The 26,021-nt window shown below is 38.0% G+C and overlaps 2 protein-coding genes and 2 long non-coding RNA genes across 5 annotated transcripts; 3 read left to right on the forward strand and 1 right to left on the reverse strand.

Annotated features, from left to right (window-relative positions):
• The first annotated feature begins 1,203 nt into the window (after positions 1–1,203).
• Positions 1,204–11,500, forward strand: LOC131333690 (AP-2 complex subunit mu). Its single transcript, XM_058368353.1, has 13 exons — positions 1,204–1,523; positions 3,577–3,754; positions 4,186–4,276; positions 4,408–4,502; positions 4,713–4,802; positions 4,895–4,943; positions 5,020–5,158; positions 6,527–6,643; positions 7,902–7,992; positions 8,072–8,214; positions 9,559–9,673; positions 10,936–10,980; positions 11,052–11,500. The coding sequence occupies exons 1-13, from the start codon at positions 1,441–1,443 to the stop codon at positions 11,130–11,132; spliced, it is 1,317 nt and encodes a 438-aa protein (XP_058224336.1). The 5' UTR covers positions 1,204–1,440; the 3' UTR covers positions 11,133–11,500.
• A 1,090-nt stretch (positions 11,501–12,590) lies between these two features.
• On the forward strand, positions 12,591–20,681 carry LOC131333694 (AT-hook motif nuclear-localized protein 8). Its single transcript, XM_058368362.1, is given in 6 exon segments — positions 12,591–13,343; positions 13,439–13,491; positions 14,366–14,497; positions 19,213–19,374; positions 20,114–20,340; positions 20,342–20,681. Coding segments are annotated over 6 exon segments (1,155 nt in total). The 5' UTR covers positions 12,591–12,847; the 3' UTR covers positions 20,427–20,681.
• On the reverse strand, positions 18,069–19,206 carry LOC131333741 (uncharacterized). The gene is made up of 2 exons (XR_009201884.1): positions 18,943–19,206; positions 18,069–18,344 (listed from the first exon to the last, which is right to left on the reverse strand). It is a non-coding gene; the product is annotated as an uncharacterized LOC131333741 (long non-coding RNA).
• A 1,917-nt stretch (positions 20,682–22,598) lies between the features above and the next one.
• LOC131333737 (uncharacterized) lies at positions 22,599–25,809 on the forward strand. Of its 2 annotated transcripts, none has more exons than XR_009201878.1 (3): positions 22,599–22,738; positions 24,101–24,220; positions 25,162–25,809. It is a non-coding gene; the product is annotated as an uncharacterized LOC131333737 (long non-coding RNA). The 2 variants fall into 2 exon arrangements; XR_009201879.1 differs by lacking the exon at positions 22,599–22,738 and adding an exon at positions 22,804–22,893.
• Positions 25,810–26,021: the final 212 nt, after the last annotated feature.

Genomic DNA, 26,021 nt, shown 5'->3' on the forward strand with positions numbered 1-26,021 from the left:
TGGCAACTAAGAGTATCCACAATGCTATAATAAAAAATTGATAATCAAAAGTTATGACATCACCTTTTGATTATTCATTTAAAAGTGAATAATCAAAAGTGAGTACATACCCGTTTCGGGACCCAAAAAAATGATCGGAGCCGCTCATTTTATTTAAAAATATTTTATTTATGGATCCTACAAAAAATAAACTCAATCCGGTATCAATTAGGGTGTGTACGAAACATCCAACGTTGTCCCATAATTCAAGCTTGAATTCTAAAGCAAAGTTCGAAGTTTAGTAAACGTTCTTATCGATACTGAATTTAGCTTATTTTTTGAAAGGACCGTTAGCAAAGTATTTTAAACAAAATGAGCCGCTTCGATCATTTATTTGGGACCGAAATGGGCCCAAAAAACGTATGTACATGATGTATGTACATAAACATATGCACTCATAGACTTTATGTTAAAATATTACTAAGGTTAGCAATGTAGATATTTATAATGACACATAATTAAATAACCAAAATTTGTTACATCATCTTTTCAAATTATAAAAAATTTAAAAAGTGAACAGTAGAAAATAGTTTTCCTAAAAATAGTTTTGAAACTAATAAAAACTATTTACTACTAGAAATAGAAAATAGTTTTTTGAAACTTTATTTTTTGGGAAAAAGACTAAAAAATTATTTTTAAAAAACTGTTTTCTAAAAAAATAATTTTTTTTTCCGAAAATATTGTTCTTAAAGAATAAGAGAGAGAGGAAAGAGAAGAGAGAGTAGAACATTTTTGTATAATAATTGGTGTACTTGATTGAGAATATGTAAGGTTTATTAAATTTGGTTATTGTCAAAAGATTGCTAGTTTTGGTTATCCAAATTCAAAAATTGATTATTTCTAAAAAAGTTGTTAAGTTTGATTATAGCACTGTGAGTTATATTTTGTATCAATATCATTAATTTTAAAAAGCTTTTACTTTTAATTATAGCACTATGGATAGGCTTTGTGGTGTTTACAACTTCGCATAGGAAAATTAGGTAGAACAAATAATTTATTTAAAACTGTGTTACATTTCACGCCGTTTAACATCCGCTAGTACTTAGCAACATTGCTAGTCTTTATATAAATAACACTCACCTCCCTCGGTGTTTTTGAAAAACACAGGTAAGTCCCCTCAGCATTTCAAACTCCATTACCTCCCCAGCATACAACTCTTGACGGGAAAAGTCCTCTGCTCCTTTTTTTACCCCATTTGCACAACGAGTTCACCATTTTCTTCGTATTTTTTTTATGCTGTATAAACAACGACGATCCGCGATGTTCTGAATCCGACCACGAACTCGAGCGCAAAAAACGCGGAATCTGTCCGAGATCTAACCCGATCCGCTTCCGATTGGTCTCTGGATCTCAAAATCTCTCTCTGCGTCCAGAACAGTATTCCGAATTCGGATCGGAGACATGCCGGTGGCCGCTTCCGCCGTGTACTTCTTGAACCTCCGCGGCGATGTCCTCATCAACCGCCTCTACCGCGACGACGTCGGGTCAGCTCCTCTCCCTCCCTCTCTTTCTCTGGCTAGACGCGTATCACATTTACATTTCTCTATAGGTCTACAGGTCTTGAGTCCATTGTTGTGTATTAATTCAGTTGCAAGTTAATATGCTTGAATTTCACGGATTCGATACTTCAACTATTAAAAACTCTTAACATTTTCCTGCTGGGAAAGGTTCATTGGAGATTTTAAAACTGTCGGGGAAAGAAGAATTGGTTCGAGGTCTTACAGAAGGGAAATGCTTCCCCATCTGTAAAAGGGTGGTTTGGGTACTGGTTAATAGACGTCTGCTAGTTGGGGCTAGAGTGGAGTGGCTTTTACCTCGCTATGTTAATGCACACGTGTTAAGGCCTTGTGGTGGTTTGATAGGCGGCGTGTTGGAACAGAGCGGAGTTTGGGTCGGGTATGATGGGCCGCAAGAGTCCATTGAGAAGGCCTTGTAGTTGCAAAGCCAAACCGTATCATTGAACGACAGCGTTGAACGTGATTGCGGGTAGTTGTAACGTATATTATTGTGGAAGAAATGCCAGACAATTCGAATGGATGAGATGGTAACCACTTAAGTAGAAGTTGGAGCTTAAAACTTGAAAGTAGGGGTTGGAGTGTAAAGAGAGTATGTGTATTCGAGAGAATTGCCTCCAAATATCACCAAGTGGCATATAACTTTGTCTTTGATTTTATTTCAGTTGTCATTTAGTTTACTTGTGTCCTTTTGTAGTATCTTTAGTTTCTCTGCAACTTCGTCGGTAGTATGTTTAAATTTTCCTTTCTTAATGTAGCTTCCTTTTATTCCCGTTCCTTTTTATCTGGAGTTATCATTATCGTCTCATCTATTGGTTTAGTTGCTCATTAAAACATACAGTTTCACTGTACTTCCTGAATTTACCTATTTTCGCTTGGAAAATCATGAAGTTCGACATATGTCATCATCTGTTCTGCAAATTTGTTACGGTTGTATTCCATTATTGTAATCAAGTTTTAATGGAAATGCTTGAACCTATACTTCTTATACTCAAGGGTGTTAGCTTTCAGTAGCTTCTGTTAATGGCTTTTGAATAGCAACAGAAAGTGAATTGAATTGTCGAGTGCAAAGGCACTGTCCATGGTATTCAGGGTATGTGCCAGATGATATTAACTTTTCACAGAGTATACAACAATGAAACCCACCTGGGGAAGGGTCTATCCTATCGTAAACCAATGTCTTAAGACACTCCACCATACTTGCAAGTTGCACACAGCAATGTTTCATGGACTCTTGTATTTACCAACGGTATCCATGTCACTGATGGATATGACACAAATTTTTACACAAATGTTATAATTTTCGTGATACGGAAGAAAGGACATGCATGGGCACCCTATATTTGTACCCGTGACCTTGTCTCAGTGTCACCTAGGTTGATAGCCATGGAGTTGGATGCACTGGGCTATATGCTTACGTATGGTGGTTTAAATATAGTTGGGATGTAAACTTAGCAATTCTATCCATTTTGGTACACATTATGGATGTTTAACATCGTGAGTTATATCCTATGAAAACTGCTTATTTGTCCAAAACTGTCATTGAAGAATAAAGACTGGTTCCTTATGGGTGACTGCTTATGTTCTATCATCTATGTGCTGCCACTATATCGGAAAGTAGAAGATTAAATGCAATTAGTTTCTTAATCTCTATAATTTCGTGGTATTGTGATGTTGACATTCCAATGAAACTTGATCAAAAACATTCACTCTTTGGGGAGAGCTGTTTCCATGTTGTTTTACTATTGTTTGGTCATACTTAAGAAACTACAACTTCTGTGCTTCCATTTGTTTTTAAGTACCAAGTTATTTCTTGTGCGCAGATCAGGTCAGAAATGTGTCTTGTGTTATATCGTGCCTGTAGTTTTTGATCATTATTTTCCTTGTTATCTTCTTGATTTAGTTTTATTGATTCTATTTCCCGTCTCCTGAGCTGCATGATATGTGATTTACTATGTCAGTTTATCGCTTAGGGTTATGTTATTTGTCATTATCTGTTTGTTGACTCTAATTGTTCCTCCAGGGGAAATATGGTGGATGCCTTTCGAATGCATATAATGCAAACGAAAGAACTTGGTACATGTCCCGTGAGGCAGATCGGGGGATGTTCTTTCTTTTACATGAGAATCAGCAATGTCTACATTGTAATTGTGGTCAGCAGCAATGCTAATGTTGCCTGTGCGTTCAAGTTTGTTGTTGAGGTAGTATTCAGTTTTTTGCTGATTATTTTTCCTATTGATCGGCTTATCTTTCTTTGATTGAGTTTGGAACTTTGGAGACCAGAGCTTTAGCAGTGAGGAGGAAGCTTTGTGCTTTCTCAAGGATCCGATATAATTTTATTTTAGCACACCAATGTGAATAATTGGATCCTTGTTATGTTTGTTTGTGTGGCTATTTATATTTGTCACACATACTACGTCTGGTGAGATTTTAAAATCGAAGACCATGCTGAACTGTATTCTACTCCTTTTTATTTCTTGAGCAAGGCAAAGGGCACAGTTTGTTGTCTTTGTCTTTCCTCTAAAGTTCTTCGTCTTTATTTCCTTTATTCTACACAATTTTGGGTTGAATACATTTTAATCACCAAGGACTTTTTGTTTGTTGTAATCTTTGTATGTTTGCTTTTATGCAGGCTGTTACACTATTCAAATCGTATTTTGGCGGGGCTTTTGATGAAGATGCTATTCGCAATAATTTTGTCTTGATTTATGAGCTATTGGATGGTATGCAATTTGAAGATTATCCAGTTTTCCCTGGATTTTAAGTTGCCCGAATAGCTCTTTCCAATTTTTTGGGAGAACCGCTGCCACTAACCATCTGCATGAATACTTGGTGCTTTTGTTTAAAATTGCAGAAATCATGGACTTTGGTTATCCCCAAAATCTTTCTCCGGAAATTCTGAAGCTTTACATCACTCAGGAAGGAGTACGCTCGCCGTTCTCATCCAAGGTTAGAAGTGTTTTTACTTTTCTGTGTTAGTTATTGAAATGTGATTGCACTATGTCATTCTCCTGGACCAGCTTTAGACACTTGTTTGTTACCAACATTGGAAGTCTATTCCATTTTTGAAAGCGAGATATGTAGTCTTCTTTTTGTGTGACTTTTACAAAGAACTGAAAGAAGATTTGACTGACTTGTTGGGGTAATATGAAAATATAGCCTGCAGATAAGCCAGTCCCGAATGCAACTTTACAAGTTACAGGGGCTGTTGGATGGCGAAGAGAGGGTCTTGTTTACAAAAAGAATGAGGTAATGTCATTTTGCTCTAATGCTCTGCATCTCTTTTCTTGTGTTATGGCCATCCTGCTGAGTTATAGCTCTTATCTCTTATCTCCTAACAGGTGTTTCTGGATATTGTGGAGAGTGTGAATCTTCTTATGTCCTCAAAAGGTGTGAATGGCTATATGGCAGTATTTTGGTTGATTTACTCCTACTTTGGTTGCTTATAAATGTTTGGTGATTATAGGTAGTGTTTTGCGATGTGATGTGACTGGGAAAATTCTGATGAAGTGCTTTCTTTCTGGAATGCCTGATTTGAAGTTGGGTTTAAACGATAAAATTGGCCTTGAGAAGGAGTCACAACTTAAGTCACGTCCCACTAAGAGGTAACTTGCAAGGGCTTACTATTTTTCGCTCCCATCCTGTATTCGCTTGTCTGTGTACATCTTGGACATATAGTTCCCTACATCCTTTGAGGAACTTGTAGAAACTAGACGTGATGACATCTGTGTTCCTTGCATAATTTTTGCTATTCAATGGTATTTTTCTTTCTTACTGCATCCTTTCATCAAATTCTAGGAGCTATGGTCTCTATTGTTTCATTTGCCATGTAATGGTTTGCATTGTTCTGTATCTGAGTTTATTGAAGGATTGGCCGAACCCGCCACCCTGCCGTCGGTGGTGTAAATAGATGCTGACAGTTCTTTAAACTGTTAGGGATGGTGATTAGGTGTAGTACTGGTCATTGACCCCCTGATATTGTTTTAAGATGGGAGAGTGTTTTCTCTTCTAATTCACTTGCAGTATCTTTGGGGGGTCTATGTCATTTTTAGGTGCTTGAGATTTTGCTCCATCTTGTGTATGAACAGCATGTTCATGGATTTCACCCCATCGCTTTTAGTAGACTGATCTGTATTTTCTCTCAAAAACGTTCTTCTTTTTCTGAATCCTAGTTTTATCATTCGTCATTACTACATTTTTCGTACATGAGTTCTTGGCTTCCAGATTTTTTCATACACATGGATACCACATTTTGCATATATGTGCAGTATAAGAATGAAAAATTCCTTGGTGAGAACATTGGACAACAATTTGTTTGTCCTTTCATTTGTTCCCCCCAAATCCCAATTAACTTTTTGTAGAATCATTCTACATACCATACGATTTATCTATAATACCCTTTTTCCCAAAAGAAATGGGTGGAGGAGCAGCTCTACTTTATGTCTTGTAAACATAAAATACATAGATGTTTCAATAATTCTCTGAATGCGGAAGAAAGAAAAAGAAAGAGAGGAGGGGGTGACTCCCCCACATTCTACGTATAAATCCGAAGAGGTTTACCTCCAGAACATTCCAGTCAGAGTGTCCGCCTGTTGTACCAACTTTTTGCCTTGTTGACACAATTTTCATTGACAACCCTGTTACCAAGTCCTAATCAATGCTCTGAGGATTCAGTTTCATAATTTATGGATGTTCCTTTGCTGCAAAAGTGCATGCTTAAGTCGAACCAAATGCCTTCCTGTTTAACATTTTTTGGAAACTTTATCCTCAATCATCTCTTGGGAGGGTTTTTGCGAAGTATAGTTCAGATGTTGGATGCAAATGTTTCATTAATGTGAATATATGAAGACTAAAATTAGTTTTGCTTCTATTACTTTGTTTGGCTAATAATGCTATTTTGATTTGCATATCTGTTTGATAGTTTTCTCATGCCTCCACTGTTACCCAATCATTGATCATGCTACCTTGTGCAGCGGGAAAACTATTGAGCTTGATGATGTGACTTTCCATCAATGCGTAAACCTGACAAGGTTCAACTCAGAAAAGACCGTTAGTTTCGTGCCACCAGATGGTGAATTTGAATTGATGAAGTAAGCTTACAGGTTTTCCAATGAAATGTTTCGGTTATTCATAGCTCTTGTAAATATCGTGCATTAGCAATAGCATGTTTACTGTTAGAGCTTGTCCCTCATTTGTTAATTACAACCTCTTGTAAAATATGGACATGTTGGAACTGTGTACTTATCATATTAAGCATTAGTCAGTAAAGCTTCCTCCATGTATTTTTAATATTGTATCAACGAGGTCAGAAATGAATCTTGGTTGGATTAGATATTGCCTTTGGCATTCTCAGTCATTAAGTTATTACACCACCAACATTTTTTACTCGAGTCTTACAGATGCGTTAATGTGCCTGTTTAAAATTACCAGCGCTTTCTCTTTTCGAAGAGCAAACCCTCGTTATGAAATTTCTGTAGCTCTATGAAAGTAGGGCAAAAATGGGATCCTGTTTCTCAAGCAGGACTTGGAGAGGTTTAGTGAACCATAAACATTTTTGCTTATGATTGATGCAGGATGGTGTTTAAGTCTTCCGTTTAATCCCGAACCAAGGTAACCATGCAGGAACTCTGATGCTAGGTGAAATCTAGGCACCCATAGAGAGACTAGTTTCTGTAAGTGGATTTTCAATACTTAAGGCACACTGGCTTTTCCCTGCTCACCATTCTTCTGTGCTGCCCATGGTTTTGGAATTTAACCATTTGGTTATCGAGTTCGCGGCTACGAGGAACTATTGTCGGGTGCTTGGAATGTACATTAACGAAACATTGTACTATGATTTGCATAGCTTCTACACATCGCCTAGCGAGTATTTGGTTAATTCTTCGTTGAGCTTCCCTCCCCCTTTTATGTAATACCATTTTGTTCCGTCATACATGTTATAGCAATCTTATTAACTGTCATTTCTGTTTTTCCTATTGCATATCATTTTTATGCAGCCCGTATTAGGCCCCGTTCTACTTTCTCCAAAAACCTTCTTTTTCAAAAAGAAAAAAGAAGGTAATTTCAAACTCAAATATAATGAAAATGAAAAATAATTTTTCGATTTTTTTTGCACTGTTTGAAAGATCTCAATGAGATCTATCAAACAAAATCCATATTGGTAGGAAAATTATTTGTGTAAACACATGATTTTTGAGCTTGAAATTACCTTCTTCTTCAAAAAGAAGGTTAAGTAAGAAAGTAGAACGGCCCCTTACTAGCTTGGTGGTACCTGTATCAGCTCTCATAGTGTACAAATGTGATGTACAATTTGCTCCAAATTTTTTACTGAATGCATCTTTTCCACAGGTATCGTATCACTGAGGGTGTAAATCTACCATTCCGGGTGTTGCCAACAATCAAGGAACTTGGCCGGACACGCATGGAAGTAAATGTTAAGGTTTGTTGTCTCAATTTTGAAGCTATGCATGTTTTAGTTGGTGAATTCTGTTTATATTTCACATGAATTTCAATTTCAGGTAAAGAGTGTGTTTGGTGCAAAGACTTTTGCACTTGGAGTTGTTGTTAAGATTCCCGTACCAAAACAAACTGCAAAAACAAGTTTCCAAGTGACGTCAGGTCGAGCTAAATACAATGCTGCTATTGATTGCTTGGTCTGGAAGTGAGTATTTGAGGTTACTTACTATTTAGTTCTGTTTTCTGGTACTGGCATAGTTTCAAGTTGGATGTTAAATATCTGTTCTGAATCTTCTGATGGAAACATGAGCTTTGTGACAACTGTTTGTCACAATTAATACTCGAGTCAATTTTTGTTATCACTGATTTGCTTGAAGGGACTGCTTGGCTGAAATATGTTATAGGTATGTTTGTGGGTAATAAGGTTGCACTGTTGGAGCTTTGTTCTTGTTGAAAAAGAAAGAAAGGAAAATGTTCGACCTTTGTGTGGGAGTTCCTAGCCTGATACTATCTTGGAATCTGGGCTCACCCTGAACTCTCAGGAGCCACTATAATAGGCGGATAAAATCTTAGAGAGGAGAAAAGTTGAAGCTTGTTGATGCATTACGAGCATAAAGCAGCAGCGCTTACACAGAATATAAATTCGTAGTAACTATTTTATTTCTCTGATAATGTGAAGTTTGGAGTATGAACTATAGTTGATTTTTGGAAATGCTTTAATACCAACATTGTCATGGATTTGTCAAATGTTCTTTGCATTAAACATGTCTTCTACGTTCAGTATTTGTTACAGAATACAATTTATCTAATGTAAATATGTAATATAGGTTATATGCTTTGCATTTGTGTGATTTTGTAGTGGTCAATGGATGTGAAATTCTCCTTAGATAATCCCTTGATACTGTAATAAATATGAAAGGCAAGGAGGGTACTTTAGGGGTTGCCATTGGATTATGGGGTGTTAAACAGGCAGACATGTCATCATTGTGTAGATTTTGATGGTGGATAATATGGCTAGGGAGGTAAACTTTTGCTCGACTGGTCCTGTTGATGCATAGCGGCAGAAAATGTTAATCAGCTTCTCTTACTGGGTCTCACAAGGTTCCTGTGGATCACCAGCTGTTGATTTGCGTTTTGTATCCAATTAATAGATAAGGTTTGAGAAGACCTCGAAGTTCTAAGTTTTCAACCTTTCTCAGAATTTACTACAAAGCTGGTTTTCCATGTTCCAACTGAGAAAAGCTCTACTGCTTTTTGAACACCAGTTGCAGCTGAAACCTTGTTCACCAAACCAGAATATTAGTTGTGTTTATAATGTCGATGCATGTCAAATGCTAGAATTTCAAAACATGTTCTGGTAAACTTTATTTGGCTGATTGCTTGGTTAATACTTAATACTCTTCTGTGTATGAATAGTTTTTTTTTATAATATATATTAGAAGGAATAGGGTTCTGTCATCATTTTTACTGTAAATATTAAACTAAAATTATGCTCTTGTTTGAAATTTTAAGGGGTAGTTCTTTCATCCAGTTTTTGTGATATTTGTAGGATAAGGAAATTTCCTGGACAAACCGAGACAACCTTGAGTGCAGAAGTAGAGTTGATTTCCACAATGACAGAAAAGAAGTCTGCGACTAGACCGCCAATCCAGATGGAATTCCAGGTGCTTAAAGATGTTTCCGACCCTTTTCTGTTACACTGATTGTGTTTTTCTGCACCTTTGTCATGGAATTGAATAGAAGGGCTTTGACAACGAACTGAGGTCAATTTAGACAGCTAACGCAGCTAACTGTAAGGGCTCTTGCCAAAGGAAAGCCTAGAACCTTTTTTTGTTTTTGTTTTTTTTTTTGGTGTGGTTTGGTTTAAGAAAAAGAGAGCAACGAGAATGCACAATTAAAGACAAAAAGTATGCTGTAACAAAACTGAGCAAGTCAAATATACATGCCAGTATCTCATTCACACTCTGGTCAACATAACACCACAGCTGCCGTGCGCGCCTTCTTATTGGATCCGAAGCCCATATAATCAATCAAAAACCTTTGAGAACAAGTGGAAGTGGTCACACAATCAACATCCACCAACCAAGTAGACTGTACCATAGAGCCCTAACCAGAGGACAATGGAAGGATTATTGATCCATGCTATCATCATCCTGCTTACATATAGTTACCACTGACAGAGTTAATGAAAATTAGGGCCTTCTCTGTTGTACCTTAATATTGCTATTAATCTTCTTGAGGCCCTCAATAGTGAGTAGTCCAAATTACTTATCAAAAGTATAGTGTCCCAAGGATACACCATCAGGAATGGAGGGACACTGATTCAATATTAGCCTTACAATTGCAGTGATTTCAGAGAAATTGAAATACAAAAAACAGGACCACAACCTAACAAGACTTTGTTCCTCTTCGATATGATAGACGAGGGTTCTTGAGAATTCTGCACCGAACAGGGCTGACTTCTTTCTTACTGATTTGTAAAGGGTTGTGTTTATGACTCTGTGGCACCTAAACCTGCTAAAGATGATGACCCTCCTATGTTTATTCTCATTCTGTGGCACCCACAAACATCAAGGTAGAGAACCAAGTCACTGCCTCTTGATTACAATGGTGGTAAAATAGAAATAAAGTGCATGGTTACTTGTCAAACACGTGTGTGCTAGTGTGGGGCCGTGTTATTTATTTGTTTTTTCCTTGTTTATTTGCACTTAGCAGAAATCCGTATTTGACTTCCGTCTGTGGTCGTCTCCAGTTATCTACGACTTCCAATGATAGGAAACCTTTTTCTGATCAAATATGCGACCATAGAAATGACGAAAAGATATTTCAATTTTCATGCTTTAGATTTAAAATCCATATCGAATTTACAGTATTCACCAAAGACCAGGCTTCCACTGGACGATAACTGAAATTTATGCTTTTGCAGGTTCCTATGTTTACGGCATCTGGATTGCGTGTCCGTTTTCTCAAGGTATACTGATTTACATTGTTTGGACTTTGATTGTTTGTACAAGAATGCATTTGTTTACCCTAAGTCTACAGGTGTGGGAGAAGAGTGGGTACAACACAGTTGAGTGGGTCCGTTACATTACCAAAGCCGGTTCCTACGAGATTAGGTGCTAGAAACAGTCGGCAGCCATAAATTTCTTGGTGGATTTTATGGTGGAGAGGGAAAGCATTTGCGGTTGTGTATCTTGGTAGAAGGCACTATTGCATGCATGCATTTGCTTTGGAAACAAGGTTTAACGGTGGCTTCTGCAAAGTTGCAGCTTCGGATGGATCTGGTTCTTGTGTTGTTCGAGGGGCTTTTACATCTTCTGATAGATTTGTATCCATAGGAATTGCTTTGGAGTCGAAACAGTGATTCTGATTATTGTGTTGTAAAGGATAGTCCTCCATTAGGACTAGTAAAGCGTGGCTTTTATTTTTGTCTTCCGACACTTGTGATCATCAGATTGTGTGTTTTATTTGAAGAGTTAATTTTGACATAATTGATGATGCTTTATACGTACACCATTGGATTTGGACCGGTTGCGGGTAATACAACAGTTTTCTATATAGACGGAAAAGGCCATATAATAGGTCTCCATTGCGGCAGAGGGCTTAAATTCACTGATTTTAAGTTCAAGTTTTGGTCAAATAGGTCACCAGACTGGTTGATAACTTATTTTTGGTAAACTAGGTGCACTGAGTAAAATTATCAGTCGTACAAGGGTCTATGGTAGGGAACCCGTTAGAGTCTTCACAAAGTTACGAGTTAATACAGACTGGAGCAACACACGAGGCATAGCTACACGTCGGCGCATTTGTTTTCTTCTTGATAGACATGATCAATCTTCTCTTTGTTTCCTTCTCGGTAGACATGATCAATCTTTTCTACTCCCGGCTAGGAATCTGCAATTATGGACAAGATTACTTTGATTGTGTCGTGGCTGATCCGAACCCATGGTTTATGATTAGATGGATACCTGCCAAAGTATCCATTTCCACTCAAAATGGGTGCCAACTGCTTGTCAATCCAACCTCTGCATCGCCCACATCGATCTGTGAAAACAAACTACCCACTTTCCATTTGCATCACAGATTAGGCCACCACCTGTGGCTTGACTGACTGATAAATTAATCATCTCATCCATTGAACAAAATATAGAAGAAATAATACATTTTTTCTAGGAAAGTAATTTTGGCACTCTACATTTAGTCATTGGCACTTAACTTTTTGTCTTTATTCTATGTAAAATTATCAAATTACCCTTTATTTTGTTAGTGTTCATCCACTTTAAAAGGTATTGTTATGATTTCAAATCGGAAAAAGACAAAAAATAGAGTGCCATTGGGTAAAAGTGGAGTACCAAAATCAATTTCCTTTTCTTTTTAAATCATTTTATTTTGGTTATCTATATTCTTTTGTTCACATTTTCATTTTTAAAACTCTTTTAATGAAGTTCTTATCCTGTCATGTGTGGGACTCCGAGCTTGTAGTAATAGAAAAATAAATAAATCAGCCATTTTTTGAGTTTAGAAAAAAAAAAAAAAAAAAAAAAAAAGGTTGCCAAACAGCCCCTAATAAGCGCAGCATTTTCCTCTTTCGTTTTCTCAGGTGACGTATTTGAACTGGTACTTGCAACCCTACAAACATCCAACTCCACTCCAAGTAGCATAGCATCATCAATCAATGAACTCAAACATATCCTCTAAACCCTAGATTCCTAAAAACCCTCCATCTCTCCCAATTCTCTCTCTCTCTCTCTCTCTCTCTCTCTCTCTCTCTCTCTCTCTCTATGTATTTATAGTAGGTTTCAAGTAGACACCAGTCCCAAAACCAACTCCCATTCCCAATGGACTTAAGAGAACCACTACCACCACACCACCACCACCCACAACCGCCGCCGGGCATGATGGCGGGCCCACCACCAAACTCATATAACACTCCCAATTTACCCAACAACAACAATACCATTAACGCTAACTCTCCCCTGTTGCAAAACCCTAGGTTCCCTTTCAATTCCGGGGGACCAAAGCCCATGGAGTCCATGAACTTGCAATACGGCGACGGATCACACCTGGTACTGCCGCCGCCGGCACCGTCTGGGTTCAGCATTGAGTCGGGGAAGAAGAAGCGGGGCCGGCCGAGGAAGTACTCGCCCGACAGCAACATTGCGCTCGGGCTGGCCCCCTCTCCTTCCCCTGTAACCCCATTAACCGCTGCCTCGCCCTTGGCCGTGGTGGGCCACGGGGATTCCGGCGGTGGGCAGACGTCCTCGGACCCCTCCCAGGCGAAGCGGAGCAGGGGGCGGCCGCCTGGGTCGGGAAAGAAACAATTGGATGCCTTAGGTATTCGTCGATTATTACGCTGTCTTCCTACTTGAGTTCACAGAATCACAATAAGTGTGTAACTTGTTTGGCAAATTGATTTCTTTGGTTTGCAGGATCGTTCGGGGTTAGTTTTACGCCGCATGTTATATTGGTCAAAGCGGGGGAGGTAATGAACTTGAAATATTGGTAGTTGTTTCATAGGGGAGATTTAGTAACTTCTTAGTGACATTAAGTCACCAGCCATGAGATGATTTATAAGTAGAGGCTTCAGTTATTGCAAGACCCTGTGAATTTGGTTAGGTTTGGATATATAATAATTGGCCAAGTGACATTAATTTAAGTAGTTTGCATTTTTTGAATAAGTGAACGATAAATCAGGTTATGGATGATCGTATTGAACAGCGATGGCGTTAACTCTGATTATGTTTGAGAGCAATTCTGGCTATGCACTTGACCTGTGTAATATACAAGACAAATATTGGATGGGGCTTTCATATTCTTTTCATGATTTGCATAAAGTTCTTCAGTGGTCTTTAGGTTAGAGAATAAGCAGTTCATTTAATGTAGGTTTTACTAAGCGTTAGTGAGGTAATTAACACCTCTTCAAAGCTACCTTGCTGCTTATGAACAATCATGTTTTAACACATTGATGAGCATTGTGCTATACTGCTATGTTTGAATGGAAGCTATTTCCCTTTGTGGATGGATAATGTATTTTGTAACTATTTGAAAAATAAAGGAAAAGGAGAAGGAAAATAAATCTTTTGAACAGGTTTCTGATGGTACCTGAGGACTTTTATCATTGTGGCATTTCCTTTTTACTTTACCGTCAAACCTCTCAACCATATGAACCTTTTTGTTTTTTGTGGTTTTTTATCCTGGGGTGTGGGGGGCTTTGGGCTGTTATAGCTGATGGTAAGTGTCGTAGTGTGGATTTATGGTTTATTTTTTCTTGCTTACGAATTTTTGTTAGTGTTCAACTCATGTGTGTTGTTATTTTGTAACATTGATTGTAGTTACCTTTGTTTTATGTGTTCCAGGATATAGCATCACAGATCATGGCTTTTTCACAGCAAGGACCACGTACTGTTTGTATTCTGTCTGCTAATGGTGCTGTCAGCAATATCACCCTTCGCCAGCCAGCAATGTCTGGTGGCACTGTGACATATGAGGTTTGTAATGAGTGGGCTATGCATGCTGCTTTTGCTTTGTCATTAAGTGGAATCTAAGTCACATTACTAGCTCAACATACCCACTGTTCTCACACTGAAATTGCGGGGGTGACGAATTGAAGGAGAATTCGGATTCGATGCAAGACCTGAGTTATGTCTATGCGCGAAGTTGAAAACAAAAGCGGTTTTTAGTTGCTAGAAGCACATCTGTCAAACTCCCCTGGGCAAAACTCAAACCACACAGCTTTGATGAGGACAGCTTGCACAAGCAACGTGGGCAACAGTAGGATTTTTATAGATTGAAAGACTCTTTAGCCTCTAACTATTGAACGACGTGGGGCTAGAAGATTAAGGACAAAATGGCCAACTGCTGATGATTTTCCTTTCAAACAGTGAGATCTAGATTCTAAGAAAGATAAAGTGTACATCTACATATATACACGTTTTACGATGCTCTCACTCTCAAAATACTTTCATAAACCATGCTCTTGCACCTTCGCGCTTTCGCATCCATACTCACTCCCACGTTATGTGGCCTAGGTAAGAATGTAGGAAGTCCTTTATGCCTGCCTAGTGTATGCATATCCGCTGGAATAAGGAGTGTGACGTCACAGAGTTTGTTTATGCGACCTGTCTGGATAGGCATCTCCACTGAACACGGGCTTTTTTCCAGAATGTGGAGAATGAGTCGTTTTTGGGTAGCGGGGTTCATGCTGACCTTTTTGTATTCTTTCAGCGTTCTTTGCTTTTAACTTTTGGAGAGCATGGAGAAAGCACGCCAATAGTTGTGGTCTTGCACACCACTTATACAGTGTATGCAGAGGAAAAAAAAGCTCAAACAAAGTGATGCATCCCTCCGTAGTACTTGGAATACCTAGTACCATATGCTGATCCAGACTTGGTTCAAATCGGATATTAGTTTTTTTGTTTATTGGTTCAAACTTGATGATTTGTTCTCTTGAAAATGGCATTTGAAGAGAGCAAATCAATGTGGCTAAATAATGAGGCAGTATTGTAGGATCTGACTTTTCATTGGAAGGGGAAACTGGCTTGGAATGAACCTCCATGTGAGAGAATTATGTGAAGTTTGGTTTGCTTAGCAGCCTAAGATCTATCATTTTTCTTTTCCAATGCTTTCTTTTCAGTCACACTATTTTTTAGTCTGTATTCGAAAGAACAGATAAGGTGAAATCTGATTGACCTCTATACAAAATTTGTATATGTATTCGAATGCTAAGATTATTAGATAATAAGATTCGGAGAAGTGTAGTATGTGAAGTGATTTGGTTGACATAGTGGGAAAACAATGGTAGAGTCTTTGTAGACGAGGAAGAAGACTTTGATAGGCTTTGTGATAAGATTTTCTATTTGACATCATTTTGGGCTTCATTTCTCCTCACATTGAGGGAATTCCATTCCAGGTATCATTAATTTGATTTTAACCTCGTCCATGTTTAGATGCATGTATTCTATCAGGAGAATGCGGTTTTGGTTAAAGAGCAAGATTTCTACCACCTCAGATGAGATCTGATTCTTTTCCTGTGACGTTCGCTCTATCAATCACTAGCTTACCAATCTCGCTACCAGCTATATGCAAAGCCTGAAGGATGTTAGACCTGTAGCTGATCGGCATTTGCTTTTCATGCATGTCTTACTGGTACCAGTGAATAGATCCTTTGGACTAGCACTATTGCTTGGTTAGCAACCTGATATGGACTCTTCCAAATGTATAAAGTACTTATGTCAGGCATTCAACACTCGGATAAGGGTATGGATCCGTGTCTGACATATTTGGATGGACATTCATCTAGCCAGCATATTTTATAATTCAAAGTTTGTCCTGAAATAGGGACAAACCTCCTGCATTGTGCATAAAATGCTGAGGCACATTGTAGACGCCATTCACTGAGAAAATGACAGATCTGTACTAAGGAATATGATTATTTTGCCGTGTCCCCGTGTACAAGCTATATAACATATTTGTAGCGAATTATATTGATATCTTGGCGTGTCCCCGTGTCACTGAGATGCAATTAGATGAATCTAACACTAAGACACATACCACCCAACACTGGTTGAAGGCAATCAAGTTATTAGTGTTGTTTGAGTAAGTATATTGGTTATTTTAGCTTATTTAACGTACTTCAAATTGATTGGAAGTAGTGGTAGGCCCTTATTTTGTTACAATAGTAGGTTCTGACAGAGGTTCACTTCCAGTTTGTGCCTTGTGGTTGGTGGAAGGCCTGGATTAATTTTGCTTATGAACCTTGGGTACAGATCCAAAAAAACCTTGGGTAGGAGAAGTCCTCTACATTTGGTTTGCTGCTGTGGGGGAATCATGATTTTGGTTTAGGGGGTGTCACAATTTTAACAAGTTCGAGTCATGAGAAAAAGTTAAAATGTAGCACTAAAAATCCTAAGAAAAAATACAAATGGTTTTGATTCAAGCTTCGCAGAAGTATATATAAAAAGACAGAAAAATAAATTTTTTAAAACACAACCACCTAGCAAAATAAAACTGGACAGTCTTTTAAGTCATGAAACATTGGCTATGAACATGCAGTAAATCTAAATTCAACATAATAGAAATTCTGAACTTATTTGATTAGAATCCAAATAAAAAGCCCCACTTATTAGGTTAGACCCTAAATCAAAACGTTACAGGTTTACTGAAATTATTAAAAATTTAAATTGAGTTTGAGCCTTGTATGGGATGTGTCAATATAGCTTAGGGCATTTGTGTGTAGATATGCCAAACATGTGGAGGCAAAAACAAGGGGTGCCTGGCACCCCAACCATTACGGTGTGTCTGCCCCTGGCTTTGTGGGATGGGTCCAGATCTTCTGTCAATATCTTCCCTCTAAAGATCTTGTCAACCTTTTAATAAGACCAGAACACTTCTTTAATGAGGTTATCTAAGGGTTAAACTGCGGCCACGTCGCCAATTGTAAGAGATAATGGCGACAAAGTTGTTTTCATGTAAGGAAACTTAAAACGGTAGGAGCTCCCATTTCTCTCTCTCTCTCTCTCTCTTACGCTATTTTCAAGAGCATAGAGCCCCCTCTGCCTTCTTTCTCTCTCCATCATCTCATTCTCTGGAGTCTTTCGATGAGACAATCATCGGCGGCCGTTAGATGGCTCAAAAATGAGGTGGTGGTGGTTATGATTTGGAAACGTGTTAGTACCCACAATATTTGATGGTGAGCCACTGCTAGCAAACCATTCAACGGCAGCGGTTTTCGTTGTTTTTGTCGGTTGGGTTCATTTTTAACTCTCTTTCCTCTCTCTGCTCTACATCTTCCCATGGAATTAACCATGAATGTATTAGTATTGGACTATAGAAGACTTAGAAGTAGTGTCGATAACAATAACCGAGATTGTATTGACATAAAACATCATTTTTTCCCTGTATTTTCTTCCCAACACTTACAATTCTCAAGAAAATGAAGTGCGGGATCCTGTTTCACTGGCACTGATTTTGGATGATAGATCATTACTGAAAGTGGAGAGGAACGACAGTGGATAAAGAGGTGGTGATGTCCGCTGATTCAACTTTTCCCTTGTGATCTGCTATTCAACTGGTTCAGCTTGATAAACTATAGTGAGAGAGAGAGCTAGTGGGCCCTTTGCGGTGGGGTAAAATTTGATTTTGTGGTACCCCCAAAACGTAGTCGTCGTTCCATTTATCTGCTAGAACTCAGGACGTGGCTGCATAGTAGTCTTGAGATAACCTCATTAATGAGGTGTCTTGCTCATGTTAAAAGATGGACAAGCTATTGGGAGCGGACCCGAATCCTTCTGGGATGGTGTAAAGGATACTGATAACTAGCTGGTAATTGAGATCAAGCTCATGTTTTGGGTAATGTAAAGTAGATTGACGTAAAAGTAGGCGGCCTCTCAGGCACGGAGCTAGAAATTAGCCAGTGGGGTCATTAGAAATCAAGCATTATTATCTTTCCTAATATTGGAAACATAATTGGTATTAACAGTTGTAAATAGAAATCATATACACATTGAGAAGATATAAAATTGATTTAAAACAACACTTCATGATTTTTCAAATTTCACGAAAGCTGCATGAAAGGGTCATTTGTCATGCAAAAAATAAAGATATTTTTTTTTAATAAACCTGGAAGGTATCGTGACTTCTTCAAATTTGTATAGTAGTAACATTTTCTTTTAGTAGCTTGTTGGAACGCTGGGGGCAATTCTATACTTAATTATTGGTTGGAAATTGGAATAATATCACTATTTTAATTGGTCAAATGAAGTAATTAAGTTACAAAGCTCTAGCAACAATGGGGATTTTTGAAAATTGAGTCCCATAGCTCCCTCCTCCCCTGTGGCCTCTCCTCTCCACTGGATGTCTAATACATACCATAAGTTATGAATGTGCAGTAAAAAGAAAAGTTTACTGCGTTTTCTTCTTTCGTTCTTTAGTCAACTCAGAATACTTCATCTAGTTTCAAAAGGGAAAAGTACAGTCTTTCCCTTGTTCTCCTTTTGAGGAACCCTTTTCCCTATGGATGCTTCTACTGCAACATATTTTCTATGGCACCTCATATGTCGCCAGCTTACATTTGTATATTTGATTTGCAATCCGGTGCTAAGGTGGTGGTAAGCTCTAATTTCTGCAAAACTCAGTTTGTTTGTAAATCCATAGATGCCCTTTGTTGTCCGATTATTGGTAATAATGGTGACAATTTTCTCTGCAGGGCCGATTTGAAATTATCTCTTTGTCAGGTTCTTTCTTCCTGTCAGAAAGTAATGGTAGCCGCAGCAGAACAGGTGGTCTTAGTGTGTCCTTGGCAGGGTCAGATGGACGAGTTTTAGGTGGTGGAGTTGCAGGAATGCTTGTGGCAGCAACACCAGTACAGGTACTGGTTCTGTTACCATTTGCCACTTTCCCTCTATTTTGTGTTACTATGTGTTTAGCAGATACGAACTAGTATTTGTGTGTCCAAGGAACACGAATGTCGAGTGTTACATGAAATCTCATCCCTCATGTGCCTATGTCCACTTGATATGACAAAGGGTATAGGGGTGTGGGATATGGGTCCTATTCCATCCCCCATACGGGCCATACCTAAATAAAGACTTTGATTTGTGATAATATGCCTAAAGGAACTTCCATTACGCAGCCATTGGCTGAAAGTGATCTCATCCGTCGTAGCAAAATGTATTTTTTGGGACCCACACCGTTCGAATTGTCTCGACATTTTGATGAAGCTCATAGTCTTGGTAGGATAAAAGAAAATTCTAGACTCTCACAGTGTTGGGTCATAGAAATTTCTTTTTGTTTTCCCTCCTCTCTTGTAGACGTTTAAGCTCTTCCTAAGCGATAACTCCTTTGGTTGGAATTCAAAACAATTAACATGTTAAATTGTTTCTGAGATGTCCACGTATCTGAATCCAACATTAAGTACATATCCGTAAATTTGCAATCTAGACTTTATGCGGTTTGGTGCATGGACACACCCACACCCACACCCAATACTCATATCCCATGCGGCCACGCCATATGGATTCCAACAAATGTTTGATGCTTTAGGAGAAGAGGATCTAATCAGATGATGTCTTTATCCCAAGTCTGAAACTTGTTTGATGCACTACCAGGTTATTGTTGGTAGCTTCATTGCAGATGGAAAGAAATCAAAATCAGGGCCACCCTCAGCATCAATGTCCAATATGTTGAACTTCAGTGAACCAGTTGCTGCGGAAAGTCCTCCCTCCCAAGGACACTCAAGTGAGTCGTCTGATGAGAATGGTGGCAGTCCATTTAATAGGGTCTCAGGGCCTTATAATAATGCTAGCCAACCCGTTCATAATACTATGCCCATGTACTCAAATATGGGCTGGGGAAACTCAATGTGAAGATGGTTTCCGGTTCATGGTACTTTGCTTCTGTTTAGATGACCGGCTTAGTTGATGCCCTGTATGGGAGGTTTAGAGGTTGATTTGCAGATGCTAACCAGCAATTACGTGAGCCCTTCTCTCTTTCTTGTGGTTGACCCGAGTTTCTCTTATTTAGCATTTACATTGTGAGTTGGTTCTCATTTTCTTTGTTCTTGTTTTACAATCGGAGTGAAACATTGGCTAATTTGACCAAAGTTGAGGGCGCATGATTTCTTCAACATATACGTGTTTCTTAGGTTCGACTATCTATCTCAGTTAGTTTCGGCTATGTATCTCAGTTTCTTAGTTTCAGCAATTTATTTCAGTTTGTGTGATTCTGGGCTTTATGTCAATGTTGGCGAAATTGTAGTCTTAGAAGCTAGGCACTATGATATCAGCTGATTAAATGGTAATTTGCCAACTATTTTATGGGAATGGTGGGCCAAGATAAGAACCATTGTAAAGCACCGTTGCTGAGGCACTTCACCATTTTTCCTGTCACTCACTTTTGCAAGAGCTTTGGCCATCCCTTTAGGCTGTGTTTGGTATACGTGCTTGTGGAAGAATTTATTTATCATGAGAAACGAAAATGGTTGGGAGACCAAAGAATGAATTTGATCGTTTCATGTTATGTTTTCAATTTCCTCAGTAAATCTCTGCACAAATTCTTAATCCAAACGCAACCTTAGAAATGTGCATCTGAGTAGATGTCTTGACCTTGTCATTTCATCCATGAAAAATTTATGATATAACCCCAAAGGCTAATATTAGGATTTGGACCCTTTCATTTTTGGGTGTTAAACCTCAAACTTAGCTTTCCATTAACTTTAACGTTATTATGAGTTTAATGACATATTTAATTACGGTAGGATTTGTATCCACTCTACTTATGGTTGAAAACGGTAGATTTCCATTTCAATGCAAGAAATAAATGTTGAAAAGTCCCCCCAGACAATTTTCAATATGCAACTCATCTGAAAGATGTCACAAAAAAGACCCATGAAGTGGTTGTATCCTCTTAGTTCATTTCTACAAGGGAGGATTTGGAGTTTGAGTTCATGAAAACATCGAATATTCGGTTACTTACGAGTATCTCTATTATCGTCTCAAGAGAGAGAGAGAGAGAGAGAGAGAGAGAGAGAGAGAGAGAGAGAGAGAAGCTTTCTGATTTTGTGAGACTGCTATATAAAGCTTTCTTGGCCAGAAAAATAGCTTTCTGATTTTGTTTCTCATTCCTTTCTTCCCAGCTCTCTTTCGCATCCATTTTAATTGTGACATCAAGCCAATACAAATTCATTTTGTTCCGTAAACATAAAATTATACCGAATTAAGGTTTACCCCATGTAACTTTGATTCTAACTGATTTTTCAAAACTCCAACAAATTGGAGAAATTAGCATTGAATTTTGCACTAGTAAAAAAGAGATGCTAAATATTAATGGCATCAATATGTAGAAATTAAAACTCAAAAATAAAAAAATTGTACTAAGGTTTATTAGTCAAACCCCCTTCCAGTGCAAGGGCAGCAAAAAAATATCTCTTTGAGTGCCTTTTTGATAGATTTTAGGCCCTTATTCCTATCCTATCCGACTATTACTATCTATATAATAAAACAGAGCTGTGTTTGAATTCAAAAGACAACCAACGCTCTAGATTTATCCTCATGCCTACATAATAAAACAGAGCTGTGTTTGAATCCAAAAGACAACCAACGCTCTAGATTTATCCTCATGCCTACATAAATCTCCACCCTCCATTATACAATGGCAGACCCGTAAATACTTCACATTTGTTGATTATTTTCTAATCACACATTCCCCGTTCAATATGGAAATCCGATTTCCAAAATCCAAAGATTTCAAACCCTCCTCTCTCTCTCTCTCTCTCTCTCTCTCTACGAATACGGCCGGCCCTCACGCAGCTTAGCCACCGCCACCCTCAACAACCAAAGACGGCCGCCACCGCTCTCCCCTCTCTTCTATTTCGTTTCTTTTTTGTTTCTATTTTCTGATTACAAAAACCTCTCTCTCTCTCTCCCTGCATCTTCTCTGCAAGCCTCATCAACTCCTCCGGGAGTATAATCATTGAGTGTTCAGAGTCTTTCAGACAAACAGAAAAGCCGATCGCAAATATGAAAATTGTAGTATCAAATTTCTCCCCCCTCTCTTTTATTTCGTTTCTTTTTTGTTTCTATTTTCTAATTTTTGCATTATGTATTTTCCTTTTGGAACTGAAAACATGGTCAATTAGTGAAACCCATATCGAGCCCGGTCCCCGACGAGTGGTACCCAACCCTAGCCATCTTCATGCTCGCGATCGGCTGCATCGTCACCACTTCTTTCTTCAGGTAAGCCATCTCAATCCTAGCTATTTGACAAAGACTGATAAAGAACTTGATTTATGTTTGGGTATTGTCCAAACTGAAGAATTAAAGAGCAATTGCCATTCTCTCACTGATCGAATAATGGATTGTGGTTGTCGATCATGAAACAAGGGTCAAAGGTGAAATTTAGAAACTGTTTTTCATATGTGGGAGTTTTTCTACATCAATTTCCAAATTAGCATATGGGTTTACCGGAAAAATTAGGTACATATATGTGTTTGAGTTTTTTTTTGTTTTGTTTGTAAGAGTTCTGCCAATGAACTGTTTGGTACACCGTGGCAAGCTAAAGTTGCATTGTGAATAGTTTTAAATATTAGATGACTAGATGTGTAATCATGTCCCATTTGGGGTATTTGACAGATTCGTGAGAAAGAGAATGAAGTTATTTATTTTTTGTATTTCATAGGAATTTTTTTAGTGGTTTAGAAGTTCCTAATCCGGACTGGATGATATTGCTACCCTAATTGCTTCTTATCCGTGCTTATCAAGATTGCTCTTTCATATTTTTTGGCAGGCCTCGCAACTACATTATAGCGAAAGACAATTAGGGGATCAAATCCATTAGATTATTTGATTGAAGGTAATAACTCAGAATATACATCCAGACTTATCTAAGTTGGGCAAGACAGTTAGGGATTGAAAAATTGTTTGTTTTTTATTTGCTGATCCAAGTTAAACAGGTCAGTGCATATGCTTTGGTAATTGTTTTTCGCATAGTTGGATTCGTTGGGCACGGGTTGATATATTGAATGTGAGTCCAATATTTATTTGTGTGTGCTTATCGTTCAAGCCTTGCCTAATATATTAGCTTTCAAATTCTTGATGAGTTAATTGAACACAAAATTAACACATCAAGGTAACTCATTGGAGGTTCAAATTCGTTATTAGCTTTCCATGGATGCTTTTGTTCAAAACACAATTTTTTTTTTGGTTCATTTTGTGTTCTGATTGTTTAACTATAGGATTCACTAATTGTGTTTGAAATCAATCCTAATCATTTGGCTGGATTGCTTATAGCAATTTGTGAAGCTTTAGTTCTCTATCAATTGCTTATCAATCTTGCATTTCTTCAGCTCATTCTATGAAGCTCAGTGTTTTGGTTTTTGTTGGGCATATGGTGTATTTGGAGATTAAGCTTCTATAGTTCTATCCAACTTGTAAAAGCTCTACTAGGCCAAGAATATGCAATGGTGTTGGGAACCCAGTCATATTGGAGCCTCCAACCTTTGATTGCCATGCACGAAAGCTTTGGTTTTCCTCATTCTATGTTCTTCTATTCCTACCATTTTCTCTTGAAGCTCAGTGTGTGGGTGTTCTCTTTTGCAGATGGTATATTTGGGGATTAAGCTTCTACGGGCCGGAAGCTCTAACGAGCCAACTACACCCAATGATGTTGGGACCCAATAACATTGGGAGCCTCCAACCTCACCCAGTCTCCACTCCCAGGTGTCAGTCAAATAAACCAAAGACGAATGAATCCTAGGTTTGATTTGGAAGTTAAGAACAAGGGGATGATGAATCTTAGGTTTGATTTGGAAGTTGATAATAAGATACGGGACAACTTGGCCTAAAAGCATGATCCTTCTTAATCCAGTGCCTTTGTTTGGAACAAAGGACCACAAACGATGTTTGTGAAACTAAGCCTCTTTTTTATTTGTCATTAAGTAAACCAGCTTAGGCGATCACTGTTTAGCATACAAATCATTAATTCTTGCCAAAAGACAACTGAGTAGTTCGAAGAACAACTTATGTGTATTAGCTTTTACGGTGCTATTACCATGTTCACGGTGTCTATCATGATCCTAGGAACAAAATTGTTGAAATAGTAAAACTTTATAACGAAAGAGGAAATGGAAAAACTTGCAATGAATCAGTAGCCTCAGTAAAGTGGTTTCTCAACATGCTTTCTAAAAGACGTATTGCCCAAACGTTGGATCAGATAGTTGAATGCAGGATGAGAGCTTTATTTTCTTTGTTGTAAGTATGTTCATTCACTTTGCTATGGGAAAACCCTGGAGAATTACATAAAGCACTATTTCTTTTCCAGTAGTTAATGGCAATGAGAGAAAAATGTGGCGTTCTTTTATCATGGAGGTTTATTTGTTTAAGGAAAGCTTGGCCTAAGAAACAAGACAATATCCCACTGTCATTTTTTGAATATAATCGTTCTTTCTCTATTTTTTTGGAAGGGTAAACCGAAGAAGATAATGGATTCTAACATAATTATAGAGATAATCTCGATATCGAGAATGTACTAATGTGTGTTATCAATTTCTTTTTTTAGATGGCTTCACTTAGATTAAGTTTTTAAGCTACTTAATCCTATATTTTGACATTGATATGTGTCGATTGATACCAAACTTCTTTTTTCTTTCCAATTCTTGCAGTATTTGAGACTTGGTAAAAAGACATGTTGGTGTTCGTGGTGGTGATTGGCAGGCAGTAAGACTTGGTAATATAAAGGGGGTTTTTTTTAACGGAAGACTTTTTAGCCGACAGTGATATTTTTGTTCCCCCATAATGGCCAGTTTCGAAGAACCATTCAAACATAAACTTCAGGTAGCATTATTTGTTGTTTTCTACATTTACATTTCTGGATATTTGTCAGCTTTGAATATTAGATTCACTCTACTCCAGCTATAGCATTGCTGCTTATTTGGCTGCGATTCAAGTTGTGTTTTTTGATGAGAAGTCAGGTTAAATGAAGAACGTGGTTATTAGTAGAGAAGAGTAGTCCTTTTTTTTTTTTTTGGAAAGGCAAGAGTAGTCCTTTATGTACATAATTCAAATAAATGGACCCTGTTTGAAGTTTATTTGAGACACAGCCTGAAGGCGTGACGAAACATGTCTTATGGGAGATTTTGTGTTCATTGGTAAAAAGGGCAATTCAATTTTTGTTTCAACACATGTTTTGTCGCACCTTCAGGCACGGGCAATATCAAAACCCTCCAAATCTCATTTGAATTTTCAATACTGTATTGAGAAACTATATTACGGAAATTGTGATGATTCATTGAAAGTTTTCACTCCATGATTTGTGCGACGATCCGAATTTGAGGAAAAAATAAAATCGCGAGTCCAAAACTTATTTACGTGTGTTGATCGTTCGAGCCGTGCCTTCAGGCCCGAACATGCACTACCTTTATTTGCTTATTGTATAAATTACACTGTATAAAATTAAAATAATATTGCAGTACCTTTATTTGATTATTGTTTTGCCAGGATAATGAGGGTGTAAATGCTCAAA

Source organism: Rhododendron vialii, chromosome 7a (genome assembly GCF_030253575.1).
Source record: "Rhododendron vialii isolate Sample 1 chromosome 7a, ASM3025357v1".
Classification (NCBI taxonomy): Eukaryota; Viridiplantae; Streptophyta; class Magnoliopsida; order Ericales; family Ericaceae; genus Rhododendron; species Rhododendron vialii.